Source organism: Rhinoderma darwinii, chromosome 2 (assembly GCF_050947455.1).
Source record: "Rhinoderma darwinii isolate aRhiDar2 chromosome 2, aRhiDar2.hap1, whole genome shotgun sequence".
Classification (NCBI taxonomy): Eukaryota; Metazoa; Chordata; class Amphibia; order Anura; family Rhinodermatidae; genus Rhinoderma; species Rhinoderma darwinii.
This window is the reverse complement of record NC_134688.1, coordinates 248,441,180-248,457,398: the sequence shown is the minus strand read 5'-3', so window position 1 is coordinate 248,457,398 and position 16,219 is coordinate 248,441,180. Positions and strand designations below refer to the sequence as shown.

Sequence of the window (16,219 nt, the reverse complement as noted above, 5' to 3'; positions counted from 1 at the left end):
TAAATTAAATCATTGATATAACAAAGCATTTCTTTTTTTCTTCTAATCGGACGTATAATAAGTATATGGTTATGATAGGACTACTGCAATGCTGCTGTTCCTCTTTTTTTTATTTATTTTTTTATCGTATTAGTCATCACCTATCATTTCAGATATACAGGCAAAGGCATCATTTACAGGAAACAGAAATTTACAGAAGTTACCACTTCTCGGTTTAAATAGGATTGTATGGCAGTATAAGGACGGTCTTCCCTATGCAAGAGCAAGTGACCATGAGCCCGCATTAGTTTTCCTTTGTGAAGGCATGTGCTCATTGAAAGACGTTTAAGAGCAAGTCATGATTCAGCAAGGAGGCTCTGTGTATTCTTGTCGTAACAATGAATGATCCTTTGATAGCTTGTACATTGTGGCAGCAGAATGAAAGGGAACAGAGCATAGTTGCTTGGTATCACCGTCTCAGCGTTTTGTCTTTATTTGGTGGATGATGCCAGAATGACTGTGGAATTAGTCACCCATTTCCTGGCAATGGGTTCCCTGGGGGCTCAGGCTTCTTTTTCACGGAGTACCTACTATTGTTCAATCTACCTTTTTGTAAAGGAGGTTTTTTTTTTGTTTTATCTTGTCTTATCTTACAGTTTTATTACACTGAGTACTACCTAGGGGATTAAAAGCTCTTTACATTGAGTCATTTAAAAAAAAAAAAAAAAAATTCCCCCCTCTTAAGCTACTTTGCAAGTACTCAGCAGGTCAATTTTGTATTAAAATGTATAAAAATAAAATGTGTAAAAATTAGATTTAAAAATCCCCAATGTAAAGACGTAAAAAAATTGAATCCGGTGCACAGGGCTAAATTTATAGTGTTTGCAAAACAAGAAAGTCCTTTAAACTAAGGGTATGTGCACACGCAGCATTCAGCCGTTTTTCGGGCCGTAAACGTCCTGAAAAACGGCTGAAAAATCGGAAGCAGAACGCCTCCAAACATCTGCCCATTGATTTCAATGGGAAAACAGCATTCTGCTCGGAAAAACAAGTACATGTCACTTCTTCAGCTGTTTTTTTTGAGACGTTTTTCATAGACTCTATAGAAAAACAGCTCCAAAAACGGCCGTTAAAAACGCTGCGGAAAGTGCGACTTTGATTATAAAACGTCTGAAAATATGGAGCGGTTTTCCCTTGAAAATAGCTCCGTATTTTCAGACGTTTTCGAGTTTGTGTGCACATACCCTAATTGTTTTTGGGTGTGTTTTTTTTTTTTGTTTGTTTACATTTTATTGTTCATGACTATCAAATTAGAGTAGTTATAAAATGGTCATTCATATATGGTCACTATTTTACATGAATACTGTTCATCTTTGGGACTCTCAGTTCATTAAGGCAGTATATATAATAAATTGTAATTCAGCAAAAAAATAGTAGAAGACCGCCTTCCAAATATCAGAAGCAAATGAGCAATTTTTCCTATGTCCTAACCGCAACGTTTAAACCCCTCCAAGACCCCATGGGTGAATTTATTTCTCGTTTGCTTCTGATAATGGGCGTTTGCCTTTCACAGACCCTTGAGTCTGGTCTGTGGGTGACTACTGCAATGAGCACCCAATCCTATTTAGAATACAGTGCTGATTCTTTTTGGCTTTACACCGCTTAATAAATTGTATTAACAGTTCTTTAATATGTTTGACGTAGCATGCTTCTTTTTCCGTGGTCTGCTGCTTAGCAACCATTTAAAGGAACTGTCTGGAGTAGACCACCCCTTTTCTAGTGCTAGAAAATGTTCCCAGAACCACACTGGGCATGCTGTTTTTTTAACCCTTTCGCTGCCAGGCTTTTCTGGGCATTCTGCACCTCTGTTAGCCGGGACAATTTTTTTTACTCTCTTTAAAACCTGAATTATAAAATGAAAAAATCATACTACACCCCAGATACCGATATATTTTCTGAAAGGAAAAACTAGCCCATTGTCACAATGCCACTCAGTACTTTATACACACAGGCATGTTCATACAACCTTTCATCAAAGTATATATTTTCTTAAAAAAATGCATAGAAATTCATATTTTGAAGCTAAAAATCTGACCCAAGCAAAAAACTAGACACCACCTAGAAAATAAAAGTTCATTATGTGCAGAGTTCATCTATACCACTTATATCTGATGGCCTGAAAATGTCGTCACAAAATCACTAGAACTGAATAGACCAAAAATCTGGTTTTAGAATAGAAATGGGAAAAAAAAGTAACAACTTGTTAAAAACAAGGATTATACACCTTAAAAAGTGAGTGCACCCCGACACCATATATATTTTCCTAAAGGCAGACTACCTGAGGATACCAGTTGTCTTAACATGCGGTTTACAACCATCACAAACTTCATGTGACAAATAGAATTAAAAAAATGCATTAGATCTTACATTTGCAGCATAAATTCACATCCAAGCAGAGGCTTACGTAAAAATGTATGTAAAAATAGATTATGGTGTGCAAAATTCAAATTTAGTTTCTGTTGCTTTCCGTTTTGTCTCAGTTCGCTAGGATTCCGTTTTTTTTTTTTTTTTTTTCACGGAAACAAAAGTTTTGCTTCCTATCGAACGGAGACAAACGGAAAGCAACTGAAACAAAAGAATTACTATTAAAAATCAATGGTAATTCTAAGGGGACCGTTGCTATCCGTTTAATCATTCGATCCTCTTTTCCTCTGACGGAAGAGATGTAAACGTATACTAACAGTAGTGTGAACTTAGCCTTAGAGAGGCCAAGAACATGCTAATGCATTAACTGATGTTTGCATGCAGCTGAAAATTTGGGAGATATATATATATATATATATATATATATATATATATACACACGTGTGTGTGTATGTGTGTGTATATATATATATATATATATATATATATATATATATATGTATGTAATCTATATCTCTCCCCAAAGTGTTTTTGTTTTTTTAATGAAAGTGTTAATTTAGTAGAGTTTGTGCCTTGACTTGAATGAAACTTTCTCTTTGGATGGCAATTTTTTTTTTAGGGAATGAAAACCCTTTTTATCTATTACTTTGTTTGTTTTTTACTTTTTGAAAATGTTGGGTTTTGTGACTAGCATACAATTTAGTAAATTATTCTTGGGACCAATCCATGTTCTATGTAGACTCTTGATACTAGACTCTCAATATTTTTGTGTTCTTCCAGTAATAAAAAAAAAAGTGGTTTACGCAAGTTGGGTGTCAGCAGATTACACAAGTAACAAGGAATCCGATTTACATGGACATATAGAAATAATGCAATTTGTCTATGAATTTTAAGGTTGGGGGCGAGTCAGACAGTCTGACTTACGCCAGTCATCCCAATGATCAGTCATTGCCTGATTCCATTTCTAAATCACACTGGAATTTGTAGCAAATCACATTCCAGTCTAACCACAGGCTCCAGTGGGTCTCTAGTCAAAGTGTGGCAAGTGAATGTTTCTCAGGTGAATCATGGTGGGAACTGGGATGTGTTCTTTGTCTTTCTGTGTAGCTTGTCTAAAAAAAAAAAGGCAATATTAGGAAATTCACGCATCACCCATTAATAAATTAGAGGATTATAAACGGTTATTTTGCCTGTTCTGCTTTTAAGTTTGTTTTATATTTTTCTAACAAAGTAAGGCCTTTTTGACATGGCAGTATTTTGGTCAGTATTTTGCTTCGGTATTTGTAAGCCAAAACTAGGAATGGACCCTACATAGTGAAAAAAGTATAATGGAAAGATTTGCACCTCTTCCGTGTTTTGGAGCCACACTTGGGTTTAACTTCCAAATACGGAGGCAAAATACTGTCATGTGAAAGTGGCCTTGCTGTGATCATTTTATTATAAGTACTGAATTAAAACTATATGATTCCCATACTGCTTTATTTTTACGATCTACTTAGAGATCATTGGAAGATATCAAATATATTTTCAATTCAGATCTTGAGTCATTTTACGATCCGGATATTTAGGTTCTGTTCACACTGGTGTCATGATTTCTGTTTTTCGAAGAGCCCTGACTGCAATGGACTAATTTATTGGTGTGAAAGATCCCATTGGGTTATAATGTGAACCAATGGGTTTCAATTTTTGTAAAAGTATTTTTTTTTTCATATATTTTGTTTTTTTTACTGGGTAGAAAAACGACAAAAGATTACACTATTCTGCGAGTCGAAAGCAAAGGGCACTTGGAAGGACCTACAGATCCCATTAATACAAGTGAACAGAGCCTTAATTTTACTAAATTGCCCAGACCTAGTGACGCCCCAAAAGTAAAGTACCCCATAGAAATCCATTTGAATATTGGAAAAATTTAAATAGTTGAAGATAAGATTTGTAGATACACTTCACGCCTATAGTATAATACAAAATTGGGGACAGGGACTGATGTAAATGGTGCCAATGTCTGTACAGTGCTGTGGGATAGGTTTGTGCTATTTATCCAACGGGGCATAAATAAAATAGGTTATTAAAAGGTTTCCTACCCCACTCTTTTGGCATACTCCACTACAGACCCTGTCTACAGCTTATACATTGGTAGATTTTCCAAGCATATGCAGCAGATGTGCACCACAAACATAGATGACAATAGTTCCCTTTAGACTAGGCTATTTTATTTACGTTTACTTACAACCCACTAGACCATTCCCATCGTAGGCCAGCTTTGAACGTAATTGATTTCCTGTGCCTTCTGAATTTCTGTTTAGCGTAGTCATCTTCTGACTCACTTTCTTTGTACTGACTTCATATCTCTTTATCATTCTTTCCATTTATGGTTTGTCTTACGGTCTCCCTCCCCCTCTCTACATTGGCTTCCTAAAGCAGTAACCATCCATATCATGGTTCTCATCCATTTTAGAAGGATACACTCTCTTTCCCTAGACATTATTTACAAAAATGTGAAATAATTTATGGAACTTAGACTGCATTATGGTCTTTGTCCTCACTAAGAAACGTCACCATAGGCTGTATTACAGATCCCTGGGCAGCTATTCTCGCCATACTACTTAAAGAGGCTCTGTCACCAGATTTTGCAACCCCTATCTGCTATTGCAGCAGATCGGCGCTGCAATGTAGATAAGAGTAACGTTTTTATTTTTAAAAAACGAGCATTTTTGGCCAAGTTATGGCCATTTTTGTATTTATGCAAATGAGGCTTGCAAAAGTACAACTGGGCGTGTTGAAAAGTAAAAGTACAACTGGGCGTGTATTATGAGCGTACATCGAGGCGTTTTTACTTCTTTTACTAGCTGGGCGTTCTGAAGAGAAGTGGATGATACTTCTCATCAGAACGCCCAGCTTCTGGCAGTGCAGATCTGTGACGTCACTCACAGGTCCTGCATCGTGTCGGCCACATCGGCACCAGAGGCTACAGTTGATTCTGCAGCAGCATCAGCGTTTGCAGGTAAGTAGCTACATCGATTTACCTGCAAACGCCGATGCTGCTGCAGAATCATCTGTAGCCTCTGGTGCCGATGTGTCCTCGCTCGTCTGACACGATGCAGGACCTGTGAGTGACGTCACAGCGTGATCTGCCAGAAGCTGGGCGTTCTGAAGAGAAGTGGATGATACTTCTCGTCAGAACGCCCAGCTAGTAAAAGAAGTAAAAACGCCCCGATGTACGCACATAATACACGCCCACTTGGACTTTTACTTTTCAACACGCCCAGTTGTACTTTTGCAAGCCTCATTTGCATAAATACAAAAATGGTCATAACTTGGCCAAAAACGCTCGTTTTTTAAAAATAAAAACGTTACTGTAATCTACATTGCAGCGCCTATCTGCTGCAATAGCAGATAGGGGTTGCAAAATCTGGTGACAGAGCCTCTTTAAGTCAAACTGATCACTTCCTTGAAGTACAGTTTTTCTAGTTATTGTCAGCACTGTAGTTTGTTACTGGTGGCCATAACTATATCTCTATCGTCTATCTCTTTATCGCATATCTGTCTATCGCAGATCTATATCTATCTATCTCATTATCTCTATCATTATCTCGCTATCTCTCATTCTCTCTCTCTCTCTCTCTCTCTCTCTCTCTCTCTCTCTCTCTCTCTCGCTCATTATCACTCTCTCTCTCGCTCATTATCACTCTCTCTTTCTCTCGCTCATTATCACTCTCTCTCATTATCACTCTCTCTCATTATCACTCTCGCTCTCTCTCATTCTCGCTCTCTCTCATTCTCGCTCTCTCTCGTTCTCGCTCTCTCTCGTTCTCGCTCTCTCTCGTTCTCGCTCTCTCTCGTTCTCGCTCGCTCTCGTTCTCGCTCGCTCTCGTTCTCGCTCGCTCTCGCTCGCTCGCTCTCATTATCTCTCTCGCTCTCTCTCTCATTATCTCTCTCGCTCGCTCGCTCTCATTATCTCTCTCTCTCTCGCTCGCTCGCTCTCATTATCACTCTCTCTCTTTATATCTCTCTCTTTATCACTCTCTCTCTTTATATCTCTCTCTTTATCACTCTCTCTCTTTATATCTCTCTCTTTATCACTCTCTCTCTTTATATCTCTCTCTTTATCACTCTCTCTCTTTATATCTCTCTCTTTATCACTCTCTCTCTTTATATCTCTCTCTTTATCACTCTCTCTCTTTATATCTCTCTCTTTATCACTCTCTCTCTTTATATCTCTGTCTCGTAGCTACTGTACGAGGCATACAATGTTGGTAGTATCTGCTCTGACCCTACCACCTCAATCTTGCAGCAGCATTACAACCAAGTGAAAAAACACACCATCGCTACTAGTAGCTTCCATTTGAAAGTCCAATGCAGAAGCCGTATCTTCCTCTCACATTTAGGGTTGTGTAGCCCTAATCTATTGCAATGTAATATGAATGCATGCTTCAAATTCAGACGATGGTGTTATTAATTCATATAAAATGTTCTGAGTGAATAACATTGTATTTGCTTTTACCACATTATTTTGTTTTCTTTTCTGCCTAGAGGATGGGATAATGGAATACCAATTTACAATGATTGAAATTATTGTAATGTATGGGTATATTCATTTCCCCCACGCAAAGATTACCTTTCATTGTAGACGCTATATATGCTGTCCATAAAACATGCACTGTGTTTGTAGCAAAGTAAGACTTTATTTGGTCAAAGAGTTTTCTATACAGACTTTGGCAAATGGTGCTTCGGACTGGCTCCAGGGAGACGAAAATGTGGCTTTTGCAAATATGAACTTTTAGCAGAAGCAGATGTCCAAAGCATATTACACAGACCCTGCCAAAACCATAGGATAAAGTCACGCTGACTTCATTTTGGACAGCTGGTTAAAGTTGTCAAAACCAGGCACATGATGCATTAGGTCAATGTGGTGGCGATATGGGGGAGGAGTAGTCTGAGAACTCTTCTATGTGTTTACTACAGTGAGCTGTTGTCTCATTCTAAAATAAGGAGAGAAGTGGCTTTCTCCGTTTTCCAGACCTGTAGATTTTGTTTAACGCCATTTAGAGTGACCATCGTAAGTTCCAGCTTACATACTTGCATTATGCAGCTGCGCTTGTGAAAGAAATGATGCTGTTTTGTTTTCATCACTTATTTTGCACTGTAAGTCTTCTAGTCTTATGACTCGCTTTTTTTATATTCTGTTTTTTCTGGCTGTAGCTCAGCTGGAATAATAGACAGCCTGACCTGTTACTGGAAATAATGTCAGGAGATCATAATGTGCTTATTACATCTATCCAATTCAGGAAAACACAACCCTGTATGAGAGCTGGAAGCCTACATTCGGGATGTCTTTACTGTAACAATCACGCTATTGGCCGAATTGTAAGGAATGCATTGTATTACTTGTTCGTAGTGCGCTCACTCAGGAGTCCACCTAGGAACTTTTTGTGGTACATTTAAATCCCTAGGAAAACCACTGGCACAGACACCTTGTCTGTCCTGCCAGCTCACAATCCTGTGTACCGGTTTGTACATTCATTATGAAAAATAAATAATGTGATGTATGTAAGAATACCCTCCCCAGTGCTGGGAATCAGCATAAGCTAGGAGTGAAGTGGTGGTGACTCTCGCAGAATAGAAGGTGACTTTGGTGATCTACTCAAGTGTGGTCAACACCAGAATCTCCATTTTAACAGGTTCTCATTCATTTATTTTTTTTCTATTGGAAATAAGGCTATAACATAAAGGGAACCTGTCACCAGCATTTCACCTATTGAACTGTAGTCGCCCCTCGCTGGCCGCTGCGAGGCCATTGCCGTTATCCCCTCTCCTAAACGCCTCATCCGACCGAGAATAACGGTCTGCAAACATTTTGCTAATTTTATGGTAATAATATGGCGGTCTCGTTTGTTCCTCTTCTTATGCCCGCCCACTGCCGAAAACTGGCCCGCCCTGAATGCCAAAATCTCGTCTAAGAGCGCGCACGCGCCTGTCATGTATGGTCCAATACCCTTCCTTACTTCGTCCGGGCTTCAAATTTAGTTACTGTGCATGTGTCGCTTAGGTGTCCCGTTGTGCACTCGCACCAGAAAAGGACCGACGCGCAAGCGGGGGATTTTGTGTGTGCTTAGGGGGGGGCGAGGAGCGGTCAATCAAAAGGAGGCGTGGTTAACTAAAAAAGGCTTGAGGAATGAAGATCTGACTCTTTTCGAATGCGGATATGACTCTTATGCTCATTAGCATATGGTGTGGGAACACTAAAAAGCGGAATACTAAAGCTACAGAGCCGACTAAGAAGACAATTATAGGTTATATAGAAATGATTTTTCACCCACTACCACCTGATATTGCTGGTTTAATAGGTGAAATGCTGGTGACAGGTTCCCTTTAACAAGTCCTAAGCCTGCATAAATTGATTTGCAATCCTGATATTGCCTAATCCTTTTGCCTTCGTGTATTGTTTAATACCCTATATCCAGGTGTATAAAACATACCCGTTGGAACTGTATGCACTTCTTTGGGAATGATCTTGAGCAGTTCTGTAACTAGGGTTCATTGAACCTTATGATGAATACATCATGCTTATTGTTCATTCTGAATACTCATGTATACTGTTGGCTTTTTATATATTTTTTTTTTACAGAAGGTCAATGAACTGAAATGTGTATTTTCCAAATTGAGATGCTCGTTCAGAGTTAAAATACAATGAACACACTCTGCTTACGCTTCTTGTATTCATAGCAGAAAAAAATGCTTAAAGAGTGAATAACTGACAATAAGGCCATTTAGCTGGAGGACAATGACCAAACACTACTAGGACTGGCCAATATCAAATAAACATTGGAAACTTCTCATAACCAAACGTTTTAGTTTTCTTCCTACTTTGTGCAATAGTGGTTCAGGTCCCGTGTTGACAAAAACGTATATTTTGCTATGATACAGAATGTTAAATGGCATGATGTCATTCTTCGAAAAAGACCTATGCTTAAGATTATGGTTATCAAGTACAGCATGAGTTGGGGGACGAACACCATTTTTAATGTATTTGTGTAGTGGTAGTATTTTTTTTTTATTTAAAATTTTTTTTTAATCAAATGTCTGAGTTCCTAGAAAGATGGCTAGATTTATTTCATTTCATTCGACCACACGGTGCCACTGTTCTACCAAGGCTTGTGGATAGAAATCTAGAACATTTGGCTCTAGTATTGCCGATTTTGCACGGTTTTATTTTTATGCCTTGTATATTGCATCCGTTTTTAGCTATTGTATTGCCACATGGCTAGGAGTAGCCTGATGCTGCGCTCAGCCTGTATAATCTGCTAAATTTTGATATCTTGTCATTGGTCCATGTAGCTGTAGCTAGCACACTGAGTGTGTGTGTGTGTTAATTTGGAAGTACTAAACCTCAGATAATTATCCTTAATCTGTGTTCCTATGTTGTAGCACTGTGTTGATGATCTAGTACACCCAAGAGATGAGCGGCGCTAGAGCCACGTTTATCTCCACCACACTATTGAAAATCAAAGAAAATAACTGTTTTTATATGCATGGTCAGCTTTTGGTAGGGGTACCGTTGTGTATATTTTCACACCAAGCGGTATTAAGCGAAATAATAAGATCTTTATGTTTTCCAATCAATACAGCAAATATTTTTCATTTACCGTGAATTATGTAAGTTCTTAGAAAGATGTACCTTTTTGTCATTTACCATGAATCTAAACAAATTACTGGAAATTGTTAATTGTAAATTAATAATTGGAGCAAGATATATTTTTGTACTGTATTAGCCAGTAGATAGAGAAGGTGAATATTGAGAGTCTTCAGTAGTTGATAACTTTTATACTCTCCTACCTATATTGATGGTTTCATTTTTCATACTGTTTCTTTGTATTTTTATGTATAAATATGTGACTCTTCAGATTTTGTGCTAAACCATGTCTGATGAAGAGACCGAAGTAGTCTCCAATCTTGCTGATCGTCAGCTTTTCAGTTGGCCATTAAAAGGTATCAACTACTGGGGGCTCTCAAGTTTCAGAATTGTAGGAAGGTTGTGTTTTTTTGTTATTTTTTTATGAACTAGTCCAGGTTAATAACACTTGATGTGAGTGTAGTTCCAGGTTGATGACACATGATGATGTGAATGTAGTCTAGATAAACTCCTATTTGGAGGGTGAGGTTAGAGCAGGATTTTATTTGGTACGATGTTTAAATGTTTACTTTCTAACCAGACTTAGTCTTAAGTTGAACCATGGTCACACGTTCAGGATTTGGTGACCTTTTGCATCCAATGCAAAACGTTACATTTGGAGCAAGCTCATTATTTCCGCGAATTCCGCATGGAACAACGACTGATTAATCCATTGAATTACAATGGGGGTTAAAGGGGTTGTCCGAGATTTAATGACTGTTAATGCTTGTAATTAATAAATGTAAATACATTTGTAATATACTTACATTTTCCAAAGTGGCCTCATTTCCAGATCCTGCCGTGGGGAACTTGACGGGTGACGTCACTCTCTGCACTGGCTCTGGCCGCTTTGTTGATCTTGAATTCTTTGCCGGGTGTACGACACGTCACTTGTGACGTGCCGTGTATGGGCTGTTCTGCTTCACAGGCCATAACGCGAATGCGCTGTCACTGCTGTTCTCGCGGTTCCGGCTGTTCTCAAGATAACAGCAGGGGCCGCGCATGCGCGTTACAACAGAATAAGCAGATCTACACCACGTCACAAGTGACGTGTCGTGTACCCGGAAAATGATTCAAGATCAACAAAGCGGCCAGTGCAGAGAGTGACGTCACCCGTCAAGTTCCCCACGGCAGGATCTGGAAACGGGGCCACTTTGGAAGATGTAAGTATATTACAAATGTATTTACATTTATAAATTACAAGCATTAACACAAAGTCATTAAATCTCAGACAACCCCTTTTAATGTGTGCTGATCCGCTGGCACATCCGCAGCAGAAATCCCTGTGTCTTCTTTTGGATTTCTGTTGCTGATACTTTTTTAATAAAAAACTTGAACGTGTGATCATAGCCTTTTTCCTTTCTTTCTTATGTTTTAGTTATAATATCAATACTGTTTTATTAAATACAGTCAGATTATGCTCCCGTTTATAGGCGGTATATCCATCATAAAAGGTTATTGCTCATGGCTATACTGCTATCTGCACAATTTCATAGACCATGCTTTAACCCCTTAGTGACCACCAATACGGCTTTTCACAGCGGTCACTAAGGGGCCTTAGGCTAGGCTGACGCCTTTTCACGGCGGCCCAGTCTAAGTCCTGCATGGGTATCCCGTGCAGGCTGGAGCTGGGGCTCAGCTGTCTGATGACCGCCGGGCACCTGCTCCACCGCCCGCGATCGAAGTTTACTTTGATCGCGGCCGTTTAACCCGTTTAAATGCTGCGATCAATAGCGACCGCAGCATTTAACTTGTTTACAGAGGGTGGGAGCTCCCCCTCTCACCCATCGGTGGCCCATAAATGCAATCGCGGGCCTCCGATGGGGTGTCATGGCAGCCAGGGGCCTGATAAAAGCCCCCAGGTGTGCCCTGGGCATATGCCTATTAGGACGCGCCAGAGGCATGTCCTAATAGATTGCCTGTCAGATTTACACTGACAGGCAATAATGCTCTGGTATACTAAGTATACCAAAGTATTATAGCAGCGATCTGAAGATCGCATAGTAAAGTCCCCTAGTGGGACTAAAAAAAGGAATGTGAAATAAAAATGACAGTAAAAAAAAATAAAAAAATGTTTTCCATAAAAAGTGGTTTTATTTAGTAAAAGTGTAAAAAAGAAAAAAGTACACGTATAAGGTATCGCCGCTACCGTAATGACTCAAACAATAAAGTTAACATGCAATTTAAACCGCAAGGTGAACACCGCAAAAAACAATGGCGAAATTGCTATTTTTTTCCATTGCCCCCCCAAAATGTCATAATAAAAGCAATTCAAGAATTCCCATTTAGCCAAAAACTACGTCTCGTCCCGCAAAAAACAAGCCCAAAAAATCACTACATTGACAGAAAAATAAGGAAATTACGTCTCTTGGAAAGCGACGATGCAAAAACAAATAATTTTAGTTCCAAAGTGTTTTTATTTTTCAAAACTCGTAAAACATAAAAAACCTCTACATATGTGGTATCGTTGTACTCGTACCGACCCATAGGATAAAGGTAAAATATTATTTACGCCACAAAGTGAACGACGTCAATTTAAAACGCATAGAACAATGGTGGAATTTCGGGGGTTTTTTTCTATCCCCCCCCCCCCCCAAAAAAATAAGTTAAGAAAAGTTAATCAAAAAATTATATGTACCCCAAAATGGTGCCATTAAAAAGTACAACTAATCCCGCAAAAAAACAAGTTCTCCTACAGCTATGTGGACGGAAAAATAAAAAAGTTATAGCTGTTTGAATGCGACTATAGAAAAACTGGGAAAAAAAATAGCTTGGTCATTCGGGCCTAAAATAGGCTGGTCACTAAGGGGTTAAAATTGGTTTTGTTTTGTAAATGTCTTTTAGGGCCCGTTCACATCAGTGTTGGGGTTCCGTTCATCGGTTCCATGCAACAGAAGCATTACCATTGAAATCAATGGTAATGCAAACGGAAGCTATGGTTTCCGTTTGGCTTTCGTTCATCTGTTCCGACGGAAAGGTTGAATGGAGGCCCAAACCTGATGTGAACAAAGCCTGACTTAAAGTCTTGAACATTGTTTGTTATATAAATGTGTGATGATCCTTTTTTTTTTTTCTTCATTCTTTTCAGGGTCCACACATAGCTTCCGTAACTCTTGCTGCTTATGAATGTAATTCTGTTAATTTTCCTGAACCTCCCTATCCCGATGAAATTATATGTCCAGATGACGAAGCTGTAGAAGGTGGCATTTCCTTATGGACTATCATCTCTAAAGTCAGGCTGGAAGCCTGCATGTGGGTCAGTATAATAAAGTAATCCAGTCTGGTTCAGTATCCTACAAGAAATCAATTGGGGTTAGTATTGTCTTAAGTCTAGTGTTTAAAGGGCTAATCCGGGTTCTTAATTTTTTTTTTTTTTTTACTAATGGCCCCCTTATTGGCTGCAGTAGTCTCATGCTGCCTGAATGTAAAGAATCACTGGGAGGGCCGCTGGATCGTCCGTGCTGGGAAAAGGATAGGCTAGTACTTTTTTTTTTTTTTTTTTTTATTATTATTATTTAAGGATATTTGCAGCGATTGGTAGAAAAAAAAATAATTAAGAACCTGCATAACCCCTTTAACAACCACAACTGTTTGAAGTACTTAACCGCAAACTTCTGCATTGGAACCAATGTTGTCTGGAGAGCAGACAGGTCCGCTTTAATGTCATTTCTCTTTTAGTTTCTTGTATTTCCCATGGAATATTAGTTCTAGAGCATCTGTCCTTCCAATTCTCTGTTATTTTGTATGAATAAATTAAGAACTGGCCATTACCACTGGCCATTACCATTCCTCTTGTCAATAGTGTGTGTCTACACAGTCCTACACTGTCCAATTCGTGCTGACTGTATCAAAGTGTGTAAGGACACAACCAGCTTCCATTTTAGTGATACATTTCCAGGAAAAAAAAAATTGAGGAATTGCAGAGTTCCAAGATAAGCTGCTTATATTACGGAGAATGCAAGCGTTTACTAAAACAAACGTGCCAGGAGAGCTCACAGGTCTCTTCTTAAAGCAAGCTGAGTTTATGATCAACTCGATTCACCACTGAAAGAAAACCTACCACTGGGGTAGAAAAGAGGATAGGGGGGCCCTCTCCATCTGATTTCTGATGCACCAAACGACAAGAATTTATGATTTAAAGGGTAACTGAACATTTAAAAAACTTTTGACCTGTCTCTGGTCACTAAGACAACCCCCCGCGATTATTAAAAGGGAGTGGCAGAAGTGCTCGAATGAGCGCTGTGCTGCTTTGTTTCTTCTAAAAGCCAAATGAGTGGTTTACGGACCCATAGACTTAAGTTTAGGGAATTGCTGTTGTTTAGGGTTAGGTGGTGTTCATAATTATTCTGTCATATTTTTCATTAAGAGTATTTGGATTTTGTTCTATCTACAGGGTGCTGGCACTGCCATCGGTGAACTGCCTCCATATTTCATGGCAAGAGCAGCCCGTATGTCAGGAGCGGAACCTGATGATGAGGAATATGAGGAATTTGAAGAGATGTTGGAACATGCCCAGTCAGCACAGGTGGGAATGGCAATCCTTTATCTAAATCCTGAACGCCTCACTATATTTTCTGCCTGAATGGGAGAATATTCCTAAAAACAACCATGTGTTTTTCAACCATGGTTTTTGTCTCTGTGAAAAGACACATGGCAAAAATACATTTTAACGAAGCTGTAAAATAAATGGGGACAGGCTGTCTCCTCCATAACCTGTTACGGTTTATCCACACTACCTTTGAAGGACACCGGTCAACCAAAAAAGTCTCCTTTGCTCTACAATATGGCATCTGCAATATGCCACTAAATGAATCCTCAGATTTCTAATCGGGTTCAGAAAATGTGTGCCCTAGCCCTCCAACTACTAGAGAAGAGAACAAGTTTTGTTTGTAAGAACGTTAGACTGAGGCTACTTTCATGGCAGTGTTTTGCATTAGTGTTTGGTAGGCAAAACTACTAGTGGATCCAAAACACTCAAGAGGTGCAAATCTTTCCATTATAGTTTCTCTGTGAAGGTTTCATTCCTAGTTTGGCCGTACAGATACTGAGCAAAATAATGACCAAAATACTGCTGTGTGAAAGTGGCCTAAAGGAAAGTATGTAATGTCCCTCTCTAGGCTCTGCTGAATGGATGAGAGGGCTCATAGAGTGGAAGGCCTATATGTGTCAAGATTTCTTGTCCTGTTCAGATAGTCAATCAATCTAATTATTAGAGCATATGGCAAGATATTTTCCAGACCCTTAATTGGCCCTTTCGGAGGCTGATAAGTGGGCACCATTTGGCCTTTAATCAGCCATTATTGAGGCATCTGTACAATGCCCTAATGTGAAGGTGGAGCGGTTTGAGTGACAAGTGCCCTTTTAGGCGTGCAATGGTCAATTGGAACCATGGCTTTGATAAGGACGAGGTGTGTGTGTGTGTGTGTGTGTGTGTATATACATATATATTTATTTATGTATATTTATTTTACAATGGGTGTGTATCATAATAAATTGCGTAGTAATGTTCTGAATATAGTAAGACGTTGTAGTCCTATCTATCATGACATTGTGGTAATATTTCTAGCATAATTTATACGTTTTTATATTGTGGAGATTTGTAAGTTATTCAACATAAATTAGGCTAATATTTTGGTGAATTACATCGCTTATTGCGAATAGTGTAGGAATAATAACATTACAAGATATGTTGATTACAAATGATAGAGAATTAAGTGCATCTGCTCTGGAAAAAAAATGGAAGCGATTTGGCTTTACAAAGGAAAAGATAGATAATTATGTATCCATAGGGTCTAGATAGCAGTATCTTAGTTAGTTTAATGTGCAGCTTGCCCACCATCAATTTAAGGGCCCTTTTAAACGGGCAATTATTGGGCAAACGAGATTTCACAGAATGCTCGTTCCCAATCATCGTTTCGGCAGCACATCTCCCAGTGTAAACAGGAAGACGTGCTGCTGACCTGATAGAAATGTATGGGGACAAACGATAATAGTAACGCGCGCTCGTCCCCATACATGGTTCCTTGTGAAAAGAGGAAACAAGCGCCAATCCATGAGCTGTGTCGTTGATTGGCGTTCCTTGTACTGTCCAAAATAGGCCAGTGTAAAAGGACCTTAACACTTAAAGGGAACCTCTCTTGTTGAACA

The 16,219-nt window shown here is 39.0% G+C and overlaps 1 protein-coding gene across 3 annotated transcripts in view; it reads left to right on the top strand.

Annotated features, from left to right (window-relative positions):
- The window catches only part of VMP1 (vacuole membrane protein 1), a 139,003-nt gene that overhangs the window by 52,606 nt on the left and 70,178 nt on the right, over positions 1–16,219 (top strand). For all 3 annotated transcript variants that reach the window (XM_075853035.1, XM_075853033.1, XM_075853034.1), the window contains exons 7-8: positions 13,161–13,328; positions 14,466–14,597. In XM_075853035.1, the coding sequence (XP_075709150.1) occupies positions 13,161–13,328; positions 14,466–14,597 (300 nt within the window). The remainder of the gene's footprint in view (positions 1–13,160; positions 13,329–14,465; positions 14,598–16,219) is intronic.